General features: G+C 31.2%; 2 protein-coding genes across 2 annotated transcripts; one reads left to right on the top strand and one right to left on the bottom strand.

The window, feature by feature from the left end:
* The first annotated feature begins 7,907 nt into the window (after positions 1-7,907).
* Positions 7,908-10,991, top strand: LOC107897252 (uncharacterized). The gene is made up of 5 exons (XM_041092749.1): positions 7,908-8,004; positions 8,236-8,369; positions 9,674-9,804; positions 10,076-10,211; positions 10,739-10,991. Exons 1-4 carry the CDS (start codon positions 7,908-7,910, stop codon positions 10,107-10,109), a joined length of 396 nt encoding a protein of 131 aa, XP_040948683.1. The 3' UTR covers positions 10,110-10,211; positions 10,739-10,991.
* A 2,281-nt stretch (positions 10,992-13,272) lies between these two features.
* LOC107895692 (receptor-like protein 43) lies at positions 13,273-13,782 on the bottom strand. Its single transcript, XM_016820928.1, has one exon. The coding sequence runs from the start codon at positions 13,780-13,782 to the stop codon at positions 13,273-13,275; it is 510 nt and encodes a 169-aa protein (XP_016676417.1).
* Between the last annotated feature and the right edge of the window lie 6,047 nt (positions 13,783-19,829).

Genomic DNA, 19,829 nt, shown 5'->3' with positions numbered 1-19,829 from the left:
TTTGATATAACCACCCTTTAATTGAGCTATACATGTTGCATTATCTTCGTATAAGACAGTTGGCATCTTTTCATATAAAGGTAAATTACATATCTTCTATATATGTTGGGTCAATAACTTTAGCCAAACACACTCTCGACTTGCCTCACGCATTGCAATTATTTCTGCATGATTTGAATAAGCAGTAGGTAATGGTTGCTTTGTTGAACGCCATGATATGGCAGTACCCCCAAATGTAAATAAATATTATGTTTGAGATCGACCTTTATGTGGATCCGATAAGTATCTAGCATCAGCATAGCCAACTAATAGGGATTTTGAATCATTTGAATAAAATAACCCCATATTAATAGTCCCTCTAAGATATCTAAATACTTGTTTAGTTCCATTCCAATGTCTACGTGTTGGAGAAGAACTAAATCTTGCTAATAAGTTTACAGTAAAAGTTATATCAGGTCTTGTATTGTTTGCAAGATATACATCAATGTCCTTATTCCAATTAAATATGGTACTTTAGGAGTAAGAAACTTTTCACCATCCTCGCAAAGACAAAATTGATCTTGATTCACATCTAACGGTCGTACAACCATCAGGGTACTTAATGGATATGCTTTATGCATGTAAATTTTCTTTAATATCTTTTCCGCATAAGTTGATTTTTTTTTATTTTAGTGATTAGATAATATATTAAATATGAATGATTGTATAATATTAATTTTATGTCCTTAAAAATTAATGAGAAAATTAAGTTTTTATAAATTATTCCCTTAATATAAAAAAGAATTTATTATAAAAGATAAATAAAACCTTTAATCCGATTATAATATTCTTATATGTCTTAAAGAATAATTACAATCCCAATTTTATAGTACTATATTAAGAGATGACAATAGACTACTTCATACTATTACCCAACAAGAGTCTCAAGTGGTTTTTTAGAAATAATAATTAAAATAGTTCAATTTTTTTGTAATCAAGATTCTATGGCTTTGGAATGAATATATATTTCCTGAAATAATTAAAATAATCCAATTTTATATTACTGTGGAGAAACATGACATGTCTAAGTTTTTTTATTGAAAATCATGCATGAAACTTTGCTTATAACTAGAATACACGCAAAATATTGTGGATCCATTGCTAATTCTTTCTCCTTCCATTTCGATGGATCCTCCTCCTCATTCTCTTTTTTGGCTTTCGCTTGATCATTTTCACTAGCCAACGAGGTCTCCCAATTGTGAAAACAATGTATCCGCTCAATCCTAGCACTAATCCACTTTCATAACCCATTGCTGCAATTTTCCAAATAAGTGCTATTTCAGATTCATTAGCAACTGTTGATGGAGGTGACTTTGGTTCTTGATCGTTGCCACATGTCTTTGACAATAGAAATCCACATAGTCCGGAGTTACTAAGACACTGATGTCTCAACATAGAAGACAAAAGTCAAAAATCAGTATTGGAGCGAAACTGACTTCGATGTTATGACACGCCCTTGCTTTGTCACGATACACCTCCTGTGTTGCAACAACGTAGGCTTATGTCGCAACACTAGTCCTGCGCAACCCAAAAGTCCTGCACATGATAATTACGTTTTGGAGAGAAATGAAATGTATTTGCCCTAGTCAAACTCTAAGGACTTCAAGGATAACTTAAACACTTTAATATTACGAGTTTAGCCTATATAAAAGTCATTGCAATCAATTTAAACACACAATTTTAGGGTTTTGATTCTTAAGTTTTTCTTTCATTTCTAGTTTTTACTTAGTGTATTCACTACACCAAAACAGGCTTTTAGCGGCATTTTTAGTGGCGTTTGCATAAAAAACGCCGCTAAAAATCGAGCATTAGCGGCGCTTTATATAAAATGCCACTAAAGATCGAGTATTAGTGGCGCTTTAAGGAAAACGCTGCTAATAATGAGTATTAGCGGCGTTTTTACAAAAAACGCCGCAAAAAGCCTGATCCCAACGGTATCGTTTTCTTACCTTTCAGGGCTTTAGCGGCGTTTTTGTAGAAGCGCCGCTAATGCTCAGGGCTTTAGCGGCGTTTTTGGAAAAGCGCCGCTAATGCTCAGGGCTTTAGCGGCGTTTTTGAAAAAGCGCCGCTAATGCTCAGGCTTTAGCGACGTTTTTGTAAAAGCGCCGCAAAAACATTTTATTGTCTAATTACTATTTAATTTGTTTATTTTTATTAATTAAAATTCAATTTATTTTTAATTGAATATTTGTTAAAAATAGATAAATTTGAAACAATGACACGTAGAAATAATTTGAAATAAAAAAACATAAAAAATATTTGTTAAAAATGGAAATATTAAAATATTATTATTTAAAATAATTTTAAAGTTTGTACAATATTACTGAGTGTTTTTTAATTTACATATTAAATGATTTCTTATATAATAGTATAAGAGAATATTAATTTTAAAATATTGAATTAATTATCTCTATAGTTTAAGGTTTTTGGTTTAGGGTATATGGTATAGAGTTTAAGGTTTATGGATTATGGGTTTAGGGGTTATGGTTTACAGTTTAGGGTTTAGGGGTTACAGTTTATGGTTTAAGGTTATAGATTAAAGGTTGGGGTTTAAGGTTTAGTGGTTAGGGGTTGAGGGTTAAGAGTTAGGGGTTTAGGATTTAGGGTTTAGATTAATTAATTTTTTAATTTATATATTAAATAATTTATTGTATAACTGTAAAAGAGATAATATTAAATTGATATATTAAAATTATGATTATAGTTTAAATTATTTATAAATAATTTATATATTAAATAATTTAATATATTAAAATAATGATTATAGTGTTCTTGGTACATGACTAATTGTTTTTTAATTTATATAATCGTAAAAGAGATAGTATTATGGTTTATGGTTTATTGTTTAAGGGTTGAGATTTAAATTTTAGGGGTTAGGGGTTTAGGGTTTCGAGGTTATGTTTTATGATTTATGGTTTAGGGGATAGGGTTTAGGGTTTAGATTAACTAGTATTTTTTAATTCATATATTAAATAATTTTTTATATAAGTGTGAAAGAGATAATATTAATTTTAATATATTAAAATTACGATGATAGTTTAAATTATTTAAGAGATAATCGATAAACTTTATATATATTAAATGGTTTAGGATTTAATGTTTACTTGAGATTTGTTAAATGATGAAATTTTATACAATCAATAATTAATGCATTTATATTTAAAAAATATTTAATCTAAACCGTTGATATATTTAAATATTAGATTTTAAAAAAATTGATAAATAAATAAAAAAAGTAACATATTGATGCGAATAGGTAACTATCTATTTTGGATAGGACCAAATTATAACAAATAAAAATGAAATACAAGTACTAAAATCATTCCACGTCGAACATCTAGCAAAATAATAGTAATTATATTTTAGTTAGAAAAAAATATCTCTAATAAAATGGAGATTAGATTGGAAAAGAATAATTTAAAATCATGATTAACGTCTCAATCTTTAATAGAAATCTGATATGTGAGAGATTAATTGCTTACATTAGATAATTCTAACTTAATAAGTAATTACAGTAATTTTATCATTTGTTTTCTTATTAAAATATAAAATATTTATTTTGAGAGTACTTAGTTTTTTTATTTTATAAAAAATCAATTTATAAAAAATAGTAATAAAAATGTTTTATAAAATTACTTAACTAATAATTTTTAGTAGACAAAATAAAAAAATTTTAGCAGAGCAAAACAATGTCATTTTGTTTAAAATGAAATAATTTTTTTGTAGCGTTTTCAAAAAAACGCCACAAAAAATTAGCAATAGCGGCGTTTTTATAATAAACGCCGCAAAGAATAATTTTACTTCACAAAAACGGCCTCGTTTTGTTTGTTCAAAATGAAATCATTTTTTGTGAGTAAAGAGCAATAGCGGTGTTTTTATAAAAAAACGCCGCAAAAGGTAATCAAAATCCGCTCAGTTTTTTGGTTACCCGCTTCTGATCTCCCAAATAAAAGTTTCTACTTAATTCTTTTTCCCTTTTAATCTCAAAATTTGCCCCCAAATTTCCCATTTTCAGCAACACCAATCACACTTTTTTTTCCTTTTCATTTCACTGCACTGAATAAGAAAATCAGAGCTACTCATTTTCTCTCGATTTGTTAGGGTTTCTTTTAATTTTAGGCTTTCAAGGGAAACATACGATTTCCTTTTAATTTTACTGGTGATTTCTATGGAGACGGAAACCCTTGATGAGAAGAAACCGGAGGAAGAGGAGGTGAAAGAGAGACTGAAACTTCCCATTGAATAAGAAATCAATAGAAGGAAAAAGAAATCAGATCTTTCTGAATAAGAAGAAGAAAAATCAGTACTTTCTTTCCATTGAAGAACAAGAAGTGAAAGAGGATATCAAGGGAAAATGTCAACAGAAAAACTAAGAAGAGCCGCACTTCCTCCTGTTCAAGAGGTGTTCTTTTTTATTTCTATTGCTTTCAGTATTTTTTTTGAGATTATTTTCAGTGAAAGAAAAAATTTTGGAAATAACCCATCATATTTTTTTCGTGGAAAACTGGAAAAAAAAATAGAAACAAACTGATAATTTTGTATGTTTTACATTTATGTACTTGTTCCCTAAGCTTTTGTTTGGTTGGTAAGAAAATAGAAGTGTAGGAGGTTGGAAGGATGGAAAGTTTCATTCAAAAGGAGGAGCTTTTAAACCTTTTTGTTATTTTAATCTTGGGTTTGTAGTATTTGCATGTGGAAAGTTCTGTTCTTTGAAAAAACGAGCTCTTTTTTTCTTTAATTCAAGAGAAAACCAATTAAGAGTGTAGCTTTAGATTTAAGTATGATTTTACTCTATTTTTATGTTGAGGAATGGTTTCTAATTAGACCAATAAATACTGTAGTTTTATATCGAAGTATGAGTTTATTTTTTTGGTGAAGAATGATTTCTAATTGCTTTGGTTTTTGCTTTTGGTATGAAATGCAGAATATTGATAAATTAGAAAAAGCTATAAATGAGGGTAATTTTTGTTGCAGGCCCATTTACCCGGTGGCCCGCTACCCAAAACCAACCCAAATAAAACACCCAAGGCCCAGCTAAACCTAAACCACCAGCCTAAAACGAGCCCAATTCCCCCTAAAAACCCAGCTAGGGTTTCAGAAAAATGAAACCCTAGCCAAACCTAGCGCCGCATCCCTCCCTCTGCCGTCTGCCATGTCCCATCGCCACCCACCGTGCCTAGCCTCATCAACACCTGCAAAATGGCAGAGAAAGTCGGAGCACACAATAGATAATACAAAGAACACAACTAAAATACAATGTAAATGGGATATAAAAGAAAAGCAACATCTCTGTAAAAAAAAACGGCATTTCACATTCAAAAAAAAGGCAGATCAAAAAGGTTGACTCCCGTTTTTTGTTCTTGTTTTATTAATCTTTACTTATTGCTTTTTTCTGCAATTGTTCAACAAAAGAAACGGAACTAAAAGGGAAAGGAGGTACCTTTTGCTCCGATGGGCTAGCGTCGAAGCCCCCACCCTTGCCGCCGTAGGAGTTGGGCCGAGAGAGGCGTGTCACCCCTTTTCCTTTTGATATCGCGGTTGAGAAGGCTTAGCCTTCAAGGACGCCGCAAAGAGGGAGACCGTTCTCGCGCGACTCCGGCCACTGGCCATGGAGGCGGAGACGGAGGTCTAAGCCTCAAGACCGAGGGGAGAGCGTCGGGCTCTCTATTTTATTATTGTTTCTTTTTTCTTTTTTGAAAGTGAATGGGTGGCTGCCAGATTAGGGTTCTTTGGACCCTTATGTGATGTGTGAAACGACGCCGTTTGGAGTCTGATCAGTGGCTCCAAAACGGCGCCGTATTGAGCATGACCCGCGTGTTGACCCGTCGGGCCCCAAGGATCCGCGTGTTTAGGCTTGAGGGGATATTTGCGAAATAAGCCCCTCTGCCTTTATGGCGTTTTCAATGCAATTCTTTTATTATTCGCAATTTCGGCCTTAAAATTTCCTTTTGTTTTATTTCGATCCTCAGACCATGTATGTGCACTTCCTTGGAACGGCGCCGTTTGGTTGATGCGGGATATTTCCCCAGTTAATCCTTAGCTTCTTTCGCGCCTTTGAAATTAGTCCCTACGTTTGGTTTATTTTTTATTTATCCTGTCAATTTAGTTTAAGTTGTATTTTAATCCCTTTTCTTTATTTTTGGTTATTTTGTCATTTGAATGTGATGTTTTATTATTGTCTTCTTACTTTAAATCTTACTATATATATATACATATATATGTCTAATATTTAATAATATCTATACATGATTATATTATCTATTTTATAATTTATGTATGTATTTATATATACATTTTAAGTATTTATATTTATATGCCTATATTTCTACCATCCGTATATATACATACATTCGTACATCTCATGTTTCATATATGTTTATATACATATTCTTGTTATTATTTTACAATTTCAAGCATGTATGTATATGTGAATAAATTTTTATAATATATGTATGTACATTTTTTTAATTTATAAGTATATATATGCACATTATTCCATCTTAAATTTTCATATTTATGTACATATATACGTTCTTGTAATGTACATACTTTTATTATATATTTTTATGTTTTATAATCTACTTATGTATATGTAAATACTCACGTTTTCATATTCTATAACACATATATATTTTATATTTTTATAGTTATATACATTTTCTTTGTTTATTTCTTCATTTACATTTTCATTATTTAGAATGAATGTTTTAATATGCTTATAATTATGTATTATATTAGTTCGTCTCTGTATTTATTTTTACCTAGTAGCCTTTGTTTATATTATTTTGCTTATATCATCATCATTTCCATTGCACTAAATTTTTTTATTTAGACTTCAAAAAAGAAATTTTAAAAATAAGTAATATTCGGTTTTAGATCTTCGAGAGAATCAAGCCCTAACGTATTGGGTTCCGATTTTCTTCGTTGAACCCAAATAATCGAGATTATTCTTAAAAAAAAACGATAAAAAGCTCGTTATCGAGAATTCAATATGTTGTATCCTAACGCATTGGATGTGACACGTTGTTTTCTCGAGATGTTGATTTTTTGAAATACATGTAATATTCAATGTTTAATATTTTGAGAAATTGTGCCCTAACGTATTGGGTTGCGATTTCTTCATTTGGTTTAAACAATTGAATATTCTTTTAAACTTTATTACACGAATCTTTTCAAACATAAGTTTTAAATGATCTCGGAAATAAAAAAGGATCGTGTCTTAACTCACTGGACATAATCCCCTTTTTAATCCAAGATAATTAAACATCTCTTAAATAAGTAAATTTTGACATTCATTCGCATATCGGGAATTCGAGATATTGTGTCCTAACTTACTGGATATGATGCTTTCTTTCTCGATCAACGTGGAACGTGCCCCTCTTTTCCCCAAAATTTTCAACACTTTAATACAAGGATCGTATTTTTAAAATTCTTTTAAATTCTCAATTTTCGACATTAAGACATTAAGTAATCAACTAGGTACCAATTTTGGGCGTATCGAGGGTGCTAATCCTTCCTCGTGCGTAACCGACTCCCGAACCCGTTTTCTAAATTTTGTGGACCAAAACCGTTGTTTTAATAAAATCAAACCGTTTATTATAACAACCATTTTTTGAGGTAATCCAATCACACCTCATAAAAAAGGATTGGTGGCGACTCCCATTTTTTGTTTTCATTTTCCAAAACCCAAGTTGACCCCGTCTTCATCCAAAAAAATGGTGTCAACAATTTTTATGGAGCTCAGCAGATGTACAAATCAATAAGTGCACGGTATGACACTATGACTGCCTGCCATCACCAATTTTATTATATTATTTTTAAGAGTTAAAAATTTCTAGAACTGTTATTGTTCTATGTTTCTCGGGTGTATGTCTGGTTGGAATGCCATGCCCATTGTACATGTCAAACAGAGGGACTTCACAAATGAAGTAAAAGAAAATAGCCTGAGCAACAAAGGATTTAACTGTACTTAGTCTTGGATGGGGCTTAATAGGGTAAATCCCCTTATGGTTGGATAAAAGGCTTGTAAAATTGAGTAGGTTAGCATCACATGATTTACTGTGTATGAAAAATTGGTCTGCAAATTATTAGTTTTGATATACTGGTGTAAGTGTTCAATTATTAGTTTTGGCATTGACTGCAGCAAGTGTGACTCAACTGATCTGTTAATGTGCTTTTGTTCTTTTTAATTTTTAGACATCATATTTGTACATTTAAAATCATCTGTAGATCCATCTGCTTTAAGAGATAAAGTTATATTTGCAAATTGGCAGAGAAACCGAAGGAAACCTGAAGAACTTAATGCGGGAAAAAAGGTGAACAGTAGGAAGGTATGCTGATGAATTATGTAACTTCACACAACACTTAATATTGATTTCTTAGTTTGTTTTCCCCCTAAGTAGTGTAAGACAAACTTTTGGGTAATCTTCCAAGATGATGTTTATGATGAATTTAGGATTAAGAAATTATGATTTTGGGGTTTTAAGTTATAGTATGATGTGGATTACATTTATTATTGCTGAAATCATGAGATTGATCTGTAGTCTTCTGAAATAACTGGAAAATAAAATGATTTTGTAAATGTTTCAAGCATATGTGTCGACAAGTTTTACCTGGGAAAAAGTTTCAATATTTTATCCATAAGTGAACATGGGACTAGGTGTCAAAGTTCAAACATGATTTTATCTTGAAATTTTACACTCTAATGGATTAGTTTTGTGGAGAGATTGATTACGTTTGGCCTAGAGTTTATGATCTACTTTGTGCATGTTGTCATACCAACGGCTTAGTTGACTGCATGTGAACAGCTTTCGTAGTTTTTTTTTTACAGTCAACAACTGTAAGATCTTTCATTCGTGCTTCATTAAAAAGCAATGTTATAATAAAAGAGAAAAGATCAGCTGTTCTCAGGTTAATAATTTATATTATGTCTATTACTTTTGGTTCTTCGATTGTCAGTTCTCTATAGACTGTAGAGGAAATGTAATTTATTTTCTTGGTTACAGGTTGCTCTTTACCTCTGCTATGTCATAATGTTTTATAAATTGGATATAAGTGACTATTTAATCTTTGCATTTCAAGGAGGAACTTATCTGTTATTTAAACTGGAATATGTTATTCAATTTGCCAAAATTTACAGTCAATTGCCGACTTGTTTTTAAAGATAATTATAAAACTATGTAATTCCTATCATGCGACTCATTTTGCTTGCTTTTACCTGGCACCTTAGGCTTCTTCACGAAATTTAATGTTAATATGCATTACCAGAACTTGCTAAAAAACCCGTGTTTCTGGTTTTCATGAATCATGAATTGAAAGTTGCTAGTTTTCTTAGCAGTTGAAGATTATTTTCTTCTATCGATATGTATGTCTTTATGATAATGATGTCTGTTAAATATTTCATAGATCCTAATGCAATTTGAGCAAGATCAAAAGGTAACAAAAGATATTCTGTTGAAGTGCTTCAGGTACTCATCGTGTTCAAATTTCTTGTTTTTTTGTTTATAAATTTTCCCCTCAAACATACCTTATTGAGGCACTTAAAATTTTTTTTCTTGTGAAAAGTAAGCAAATGTTATATGTAATTTTCCCGGTCCCATCACTGCTATTAGCTTCAACATTTATGTTAATGCAGGAAAAGTATGAAAAGGCCATTGCTGCGCTTACTGAAATGGAGAAAAGAGCGGTAATGGCAGAATCAATGGAGGAGGCTACCTTACATTACCATTCTGGACAAAATAAAGCTAAGCCGTCTCTTTCTCCACGGTGTGTAGTTGACTTCCCACTTTCAAATCTTTTATGCTTGGGTGAAAAACATTTTATAATGGATGATAAAACCAAACCAGACCAGCTGGTTCAACTAGTTCTACAGAGAACCTGGTAGTTTGATAGTCATATAGGTAAGCTTATTTGCATACCATTACAAGCCTAGTTGTAAGGTACTTTGTTCCATTTTTTTGTACTTAATTGCCACTTGAATTTATATTCTATAAGACACGATACCCCAATTTGTTAACAACTTAATATCAAATTGCAGATATGCTATTGCTTTCCTAAATTACAGATATTGAGCTGCTATCGCTGGGACTGATTACTGTGTTATAACAGCTGATACTTGAATGTCTACCGGTCACAATATCCTCACCGACGACTACTCCAAAATCTCCAAAACTGTATTTTCTTTACCCATCCTTCGCTTTTACAATGCAAAACTTAATAGAGAAACTTGATTGTAATGGTGTTTTGGCACTAAAGGGCTTTTCTTTTTTGCACTTTTATGTCGTAATTAGTAGGAAGGTTGGGTTTTAGTCTCCAAAACTGGTAAGCTACTTTGAATCAAACGAATAGAAAGCTTTAGAGAGAAATTAAGAAATTTTGTGAAATTTGCTACTAAGTGTCTTTGAATCAAAGTGAAATTAGCTGACAGAATAAGAAAATAGGTATTCTAATAGTGTTTTTTAAATTTCCCTTATTCTAATAGTGTTTTGGTGGATAGTCATGCACTGAATTTGTACCTGAAAGTAAAATATTAAAAGTATGCCGGTGATGGAATTAGCTTTTATAAATCACTTCTGGACTATTGTGTGATCACATGTTTTGATGATTGATGTTAATATATATATATGGTTTTGCTCTATGAAAATCCTTTTGTTTTCACATGTTGTCATGCTAAACTAGCACTCTTATCTTAATTTTGCAGTCACGACTCAAAGGTAGGTTCTTGCATGAAAGACCTGTTGAAGAGGAGAGACCACCTTCAGTGGCAGTGAGTGAATTAAATCAATTTAGTCACTACTCAGAAGTAAAATATCCATTAGCCTGTTATTTTATCAGAATGTGTTAGATTTCCTCAACAATGTCTAATTTGAGTTTATAGAAGCAATAAACTCATGTAGTAAACAGTGGATGTAGTAAACCCGTTTCAGTCTAATTTCAAAGGGTTTTTGAATTTCCATTTTAGTCTATAAATTTTCAAGTTTATTATTGTACATTTTGAACTTCTGCATTTTTATTTTATTTTTTTTGCAATTAATTAGTTGCATTATTTGAACTTGTAATTTTTCTATTTAATTATTAACATATTTTTCAATATTTTGACTAAAAAATTTAATTTATTTATATGATTAAATACCGTCTTTTTTGACTAAAAGTATATATTTAATACTAATTAATTTTTTATATTAATAATATTTGATTTTAATATTTAATATTTTTAAATGTGTTTTAAAAGTTAGTGGCGTTTTTCCATAAATGTCGCCAAAGAATGGTATTTTTAGCGGCGTTTGTGGAAAAAGCGTCGCTAAAGATCATGATTTATAGCGGCGTTTGTGGGAAAAGCGCCGCTAAAGGTCTTGATCTATAGCGGCGTTTGTGAAAAAAGCACCGCTAAAGATCTTGATCTATAGCGGCGTTTGTGTAAAAAGCGCCGCTAAAGGTCATGATTTATAGCGGCGTTTGTGTAAAAGTGCCGCTAAAGGTCATGATCTATAGCGGCGTTTGTGGAAAAAGTGCCGCTAAAGGTCCTGATCTATAGCGGCGTTGACAATGGCGACGTTTTTTGCGACGCTTTCAAAAACGCCGCAAATACTTTTAGCGGCGCTAAAAAACGCCGCTAAAGGCATAAAAAAGCGCCGCTAAAAACCTGTTTTGGTGTAGTGATTTTATATTCTTGTAATCAGAAGATCCTATTCTAAAGTGAGACTTTTGCGAGTCGAGATTGTTCCGGAGCCACACTTTCATCGATAAATCCATGAGCATCTCTTTCCTTTATTCTATTCTTTATATATTTTTCTTTAACATTTTAATTGAATGTTTATGTAAAGATTAGAATCAATTTATGCTTTATACATATTTTGTGTGTTTCAACTGTATTAACCTAATCAATTGATTGAAAATTAGGTTTTTCTTGGCTGATCAGATGCTCGGGAAAGGATGAACTTAAACCCTAGGCTTGACAACCCTAGGAAGTCATTTAGGTGGAAATTAAACCAAAACTGGTATGGTCTATCCATGAACACCTTAGCCCCAAACCGATCTGGACTGTGAGGTCAAGAGATAAGTAGTTCTTGCCAACTCGTTAGTTTAGTGGAAGATCGAGTGATCATACTAGGGTAATGATTAGTTGATTGATTAGAGTCTTAAGTAAAACAATTGGGTCTAGATTAAAGGAACCCGAGTAGTCGAAACAAGGGATAGGAGAAGTCGATACATGAACTTAGGAGTAGATTTAGGTTTATTTCAATTTATTTAGTTTATTAATATGATTATCACCTTGCTTTCGTATTAACATTATTAATCCATGACTCAAGTGGATTAATAATTATCTTTAGCTACTGATTTGATAGCAGTTTTCTCCAAATTGCAATCCCTTGGGTATGATCCAGAAATGGCTTCATTGCCTCCAGCATCATAGTGTTGTAACGCAAGGCTACTAATGGCTTCTTTTCCAATACATTCAACATTTTTTAGTAATTTGGATTACTTGTTTTTAATTTTTTTTAACTAAAATTAAGTTGAATTAGAGAATATATTAAATAAATTGAATTAGAAAATATATTTTTAAAAATAAAATAAAAGATTGTGCTTATGTTATATATATGATTGGCTGCTGCTATGTACCATATATATACTGTTTGCGAATAGAGAGAAAGAGTTGCAAGGGAAACCAAATCCTATAAAGGAAGAAGAAAAATGAGATTTATATAATTTCAGGGGATAGAGAATATATTAAATATATTATTATTTTATTGGTTTCTAGAAATTAAGATTTTTGGTATATTTTAATATAAAAATGAGTAACAATTTGACTTTATTATTAAGGACAAATGAAACCCTTGATACCATTATACTATTCTTATATGTTGAGCGATGACTCAAGTGGTTCTCTAGAAATACTAATTAAAACAATTCAATTTTATTTGTAATCGAGATTCTATGACTTTGGAATGAATATATATTTCCCGCAATAACTAAAATCATCCAATTTAATATTACTGTGGAGAAACATGGCATGTTCAAATTTTTTATTGAAAATCATGCTTATAACTAGAACACACGCAAAATATTGTGGATCCATTGCGAATTCTTTCTCCTTCCATTTCGATGGATCCTCCTTCTCATTCTCTTTTCTGGGTTTCGCTTCATCATTTCCACTAGCCAACGAGGTCTCCTAGTTGTGAAAACAATGTATCCCATGCTCAATGCTAACCCATTGCTGCAATTTTCCAAAAGTCATTAGCAATTGTTGATGGAGGTGATTCTGGTTCCTGATCGTTGCCACATTTCTTTGACAATGGAAATCCACATAGTCCAGAGTTGCCATCGAAGCAATCGTTCGAAAGTATCGAATTGATTAGCTAACGGTATCTGCCCCTCAAGATTGTTATGAGAAAGATTCAATGCTCCAAGATATGTCAAGTCAGTTAACTGCACTGGGATTCTTCCTTGAAGCTTGTTTGACGAGAGATCCAATGATTCAAGTGCTGCCATTTTCCCAAGTGATGGTGGGATATTACCTGCTAAGCTATTGTGCGAGAAGTTGAGCACTATGAGTGACTTCAGTTCTCCAACTTCTTTAGGAATCGACCCCTTGAAATGGTTGCTTGAAAAATCAATAACTGTGAACGAAGTTAAAATTCTCTCAAGTTTGAAATCCAACCCTTTCAATGTTATAATTACAGAGTCTTGATAATAATCTCCTCCCATGTACTTTGGACCACTTTTGTCTACCGGAATATCTTTCATTGATTTGAAAATTTTCAAATAGCTCAGGTGGAATGTGACCAGTGAACTCATTTCGAGACAGATCAATCATTCGAAGGCTGCTGAAGGAAAATGTTCCACTGAGAGCTGGTCGCTAAAAGGCCCAAGACAATCTGGAATAGTTCCACCCAACTTGTTCTTAGACAAGTCAAGTACAGAAAGAAGACTCAAATTGCAAATCTTAGACAAGTCAAGTGGCAGAGAGATTGAGATAAGTTAGACTCCTCAACTTACCAAACTCGGATGGGATTTCAGAGTTGCCGAAGTCATTGCCGGCAAGGTTGAGCCGTCGAAGGTTTTTAAGTGAGAAGATGGAACTATTTGATTGGAGAGAACCAATTAGTCCACTACAACTGAGATCAGGGCCGATCACATTGCCTTTCTTGTTATCACACACCACACCCTCCCATTTGCAACAGTCAGTACCTTCATCCCAAGAATCCATCTTATGAACAGAAACAATGTGAACTTCTTGTGAATAATTAATAATGGAAAGGGAAAGGTTGCTCTTGAATTGCAGCAATGCAGAACTCTGTTCGGGACGACATAAATGTGTTGGAGGAAGAGACAAAGAAAGGGATAGCAATGAAGAGCCGAAGAAGCCCAAAAGGAAGCATAGGATTAAATATAACATCTTTCTCTTATGAACTCAATAGAAACAAGATGAACAAAGAATTTGGTTGTGGAGTCGCTTATATAAGTTTCCAATTGAAACAATTCCACTACCAATTTATGCCATTCGTCAATTCATTGACTACCCTTTTTTTTTTTTTGTTTCTATTTTGCTTGGGCTCATCCAGCAATGGCCGGACATCTATACTTATTGACTCCATTTGGCATTATCACTCATAAGGTTTCCTTAAAATAAGTTAATTTAGTATAAATGGCGTCAAAAGCAGTGGTCAAAGGTGAGAAGGATAAAGCCAATGCATGTCTTCATTTGATTTATATTCTCTAACCAAACAATTAGGCCTAATGTTGAAATAGATGAAACAATTACCATTGTTGGCATTTAAACATTTGTTCCATTTTACTTTGTTATAATCAACATAATTAAATTCGAATCAAGTCGTTGATCATCTTCTGCAATATATTTTCTGGTGTTCAGGTGTTGGTACATCTTTTTCCCGTATTGATTTATAATATGTATAAAAACACGAGTTTAAAATCCTTTTTGAATTCATGAGAATGTTTTTATTTCCAATATATTACTAAATTCATATTTTAAAATAAAAAAAATTGAAGTAAAAAAAAGTTATGATAATTATATATTTAAAAATATGTATAATTTAATCGAAGTTGTGTAATTATTATATATTTAAAAAATACTAAAATTTAATTTATAATTATTAGTTAAAAAATAAGGTAATCTATCAATAGTCACTTTTGTTTGCCTCAAGTTATATTTTAGTTACTTACATTATTATTTTATTACAAAATAGTCACTTTTGTTACGCTATTTTTGCACTCAATTTTGATTGTAATTCATGCTTGGACCCACTATTGAATTGATCCTTTATTCTTCCATTTTGAATAAAAAATCCAATCTATTGATGGAGCACTCAATTTGATTTCCACTGTTTTGATTCGATAAAGATGACTATGAAAATGGATGGTTTTTTTAGTCAAAATGGAAACAAAAACTAAAAGAAAAAAAGACTAAGGGTTCTTTTTTCCAGTTCAAGGATTAATCTGATGCATTTAGGGATTAGATTGGTTTTGATTATTTCGGGAAACCAATTTAACATTTTCCTTTAATTAATTTAGAAAATTCAATTAATTAAATTTATTTAATTAAAAAATAATTAATTTACTTGGTTGGACATCCACGTCGGCATTTAAAATTCATTTTAACAGTCCTGTTTGGACTGCCATTTGGGAGGTAATGATCCTAACAACAGAGTGACCATTTCGTAACAAAATGATAACACAACTGACTAAAATGTAACATAAGGCAAACAAAAGTGACAATTTTGATAGTAATAAAACTGTAATATAATAGAACTGTAATCAGTAATTCAATTGTTTGATTAAATGGAATAGAGCTGGAATAATATTTTTATATTTGGTTGAATGGAATAGATATTGAATAACATAAAGAAAAAGGCTTAAATCATCAGAGTACTCTATAATAGAAATTTTTTTTAAATAGATGATTATTGTTATTGTTATTAAATTATAATAAGATTATTATTAAATATAATTTAATAAAAATAAATATATATACTTTAATAACATTCTTAATGTAATTATTATTAAAATAGAAATTAATAAAAATATATAATATATAATATTAGTAATAAATTGTAAAGGAAAAGAACTTTGAGAAAGGTCTGGGTCAAAGTATAAGAATGGCAAAAATATCCATGTCTTTTAAAACAAAAAAGTGAATCTAACTTCCAGCATAAATTAAAATTACAAAATAAACCAAAAAAAAAGACATCAACCACTAGCTTTTTGTTGACACCATTTTTTTGATGAAAATGAGATCGACTTGGGTTGTGAAAAATGAAACGGGAGTCGCCACTAATCCTTTTTAATGAGGTGTGATTGGATTACCTCGTAAAAATTATTGTTTTTAATAAACAATTTAATTTTATTAAAACAACGAGTTTGGTCCACGAAATTCAGAAAACGGGTTCGAGAGTCGGTTACGTACGAGGAAGGATTAGCACCCTCGTAACGCCCAAAAATTGGTACCTAGTTGATTAGCTAATGTCATGATGTCGAAAATTGAGAACTTGGAAGAATTTTAAAAATACGATCCTTGTATTAAAACGTTGAAAATTTTCAGGAAAAATGGGCATATTTCACGTTATTCAAGAAAGAGAATCATGTCTGGTAAGTTAGGACACAATGTCTCGAATTCCCCAATACGTAAAAAAATACTTATTTAAAAGATATTTTAACTATCTCGGATTTAAAAAAAAAAGATCACGACCAGTACGTTAGGACGCTATTTTTTAATTCCCAAGATCATTTAAAACTTGATTTTGAAAAAATTCGTGCATTTAGATTTATTGTGAAAATCGAAACTCAGTGAGTTAGGGCACGACTTCCTCAAATCTAAATGCAAAATACTGCCTTTATTATTTTCTAGAAAAATCCTCATCTCGGGAAAACAATGTGTCATATCCAACGCGTTAGGACACAAAGTATTAAATTTCCGATAATAAGCTTTTTATTATTTTAAAAAGAGCAATCTCGATTATTTAGATTCAACGAAGAAAATCGGAACCCAGTACGTTAGGGTTCGATTCTTTCAAAGATCCCAAATATCGAGTATTACTTTTATTTTTAAAATTTTCCTTTTCAAGAATCTGAGTAAAAATGAATATAATGGATAAATAAATAAGTAAATAAATAAATCAAGCAAATAAAATTATAAAAAATGCAAGAAATGTATGGATGTACACGTGTATGTATATATATTATAAGACATAATAAGCAATGTAAATAAGCATGCATGCATATATTTATGAAAATTAAAAGGTATGTACATGGGTATGTATACAAATTACATACTATAAACGTATAAGCATATAAATATGTATACACGTACTTATGAAGATTAAAAATATACATATATATATAATTGTGTAGGTAAATAAATTATGTAATATAAAAAAACATAAATATGTCTATATATAAAAAAAATAAAATATAAAGATAAATTTAATAACCTTTAAAGGTATACATATATATGTTGCAAAAATATGCGCATGTATGTAATATATAACAAACTTTTAGAAAAGAAAGAAAAAATAAAATAAATAAATAAATAATAAAAATAAAAATGAAAGAAAACATAAATGAAATAAGGATAATAATAATATTACTAATAGAATAATAAAATAATCTAAAGTTTAAATATATATATATGCGTGTTTATATAAGTAATTAAAATATATTTGAAGTTTACATAAATGAGTATAAATAGGAATATAACAATGTTAGCAATAATAATAATAATAATAATAATAATAATAATAATAATAATAATAATAATAATAATAAGAATAAGAATAAGAATAAGAAAATAAATAAAATAACAAAAGGACTAAATTAAAAATTTAAAACGAAATTCGGGGTTAAATCATAAATAAATTAAAGGGGAAGGACTGTTCTAAACGCGCATGTAACATGGAGGGACTAAAAAGGAAATTTAACCTTTCCTCCAAAATGACGTCGTTCCAACGGGGACCAAACCGTAATCGCAGAAAAATATCGGAGGGAAATCGAAAAATAAAACAACCTTGATTGCAAATCATAAAAAAAAGCGGAAGGGCTAAAGGTGAAATTAGCCCTTCCGTTGAAAACACGCGGATCCTCCCCCAGAGTCGGGTGACCGCGCGGGTCAAGGCCAAAACGACGTCGTTTTGGCACCTGACCCTTAACAGCAAAACGGCGCCGTTTTAATAGTATTATAAAGCCAAAAAAATTTATTAAAACCCCATTTTCAGCCTTTCTTCAAAAAAAAAACCAACAAAAAAAACCCTCTAGTTTCCTCTCCCCTTTCTGAACTCCGGCCCTGGGTCCGGTGAGGCTCCGCCGTCGTTTTTAGAACAAATAGAAAAAAAAAATAAGAATAGATTAATGAAAAAAAAAACAAAATAAGAAAAAAAGGTACTTTTTCATTCTTCTTGAATCCTTGTCTTCTTTTTTTTTTTGAATCGATTCTTTTTTTTTTCAGAAATCCCCCCTTTACAATCTGTATATAATCGGTTTTATATACCGAAAATCAAAAACCAAAAAGCCCCCAAAAATTATATTTTCCTTGGCTTTTATAGCCGATTTTTTTTGGTTCTGTTTGTTGTTGTTGCTTGCTTCTTTGTTTTCTTCTTTGTAGGTGACAGCGCAAGTGGGGTGTCCGACGTGACGTTGGCAGCGGTGGCAGAGGCGGCGGCATACCACTTGCCCTGCTGATGTGATGATGGCGGCGGCACTAGGCTAGGCTAGGGTTTCAGTTTTCTGAAACCCTAGTTTGAAATTTGGGTTTGATTTGGATGTTGGGCCTGGTTGGGCTTGAGTCATGTTGGGTCTAGGTGAGTTTGGGTTTGATTTTAGGTTAGTGGGCCTGGTTTGATTTGGTGAGGCCCGAGCTAAATTTGGGCTGTACACTTTTTAAAACAAAATTCATTCTCCTAATTAGCTCATTGGTGTAATTCTCACGGTTACAGACATCTCCACCTTCAACGTAATGATTCCTCTTCTTCTTCAGGCCACCCAATGGTGCCTTGAGCTTAAATGGCCAAAAGCAGTTGTTGGCTTCCTTGAAATGAGGTCCCACTATCATTATCTCATGGATGAGATCTTTGCCCAACTTGCCTAGTGCTTAAAAACAACAATTTGCCATAAAAGCATGCTTAGTGTCTTCGTTTTTGTTAAAATACTCGTATATGGTGGAAATCCAAACATGGATACAAGGATATGTGAGTAAATATGATATTTATCCCTCTTGCTTAATGTCGAAGCCTTGTGATCTCTAAATATTGAGAGACTGATTGTACCATTTGTTTCATTTAGGAGAGGATTATCCGAGAGCTTTGTATTTTCACTTTTGTGTTATTTATTTTCTGCGAGTGAGAGAGAGTTCATGCTGAGTGTACTAAAGATAAATTGAGTTGAAATCTTTATTTATATAATGAGAAGTCTTTTCGGTTAAATCCAAATTTTATTAACAAGTCCTTTCTACTCTCTTTCTATTCTTGTATGTCAAACCGTGTAATAGTATTTGCTTTCTTTCAATCTTTCATATATATTTAAATTACACCATTTTTCCTAAGTTGGTATCTTTTTTTTCTTTTCTTTTTTTTGTCACTAGTGATACCCAAACTAATCTTATGTTACAATATTTACACCAAAATGTTATATTCATTAAAAAAAATTCAACCAATATTAAACCGCCACATCATATAAACTTTAAAAAATATTTTTTAATTCTTTTATTTTATTTTTTTTATTTTATATTATTTATCTTTCTTTTTTTTTTCTATTTTTCTTCTTCCTTTATAATGTCAGATAATAAT

Source organism: Gossypium hirsutum, chromosome D05 (genome assembly GCF_007990345.1).
Source record: "Gossypium hirsutum isolate 1008001.06 chromosome D05, Gossypium_hirsutum_v2.1, whole genome shotgun sequence".
Taxonomy (NCBI): Eukaryota; Viridiplantae; Streptophyta; class Magnoliopsida; order Malvales; family Malvaceae; genus Gossypium; species Gossypium hirsutum.
This window is presented reverse-complemented; position numbering and strand designations above follow the sequence as displayed.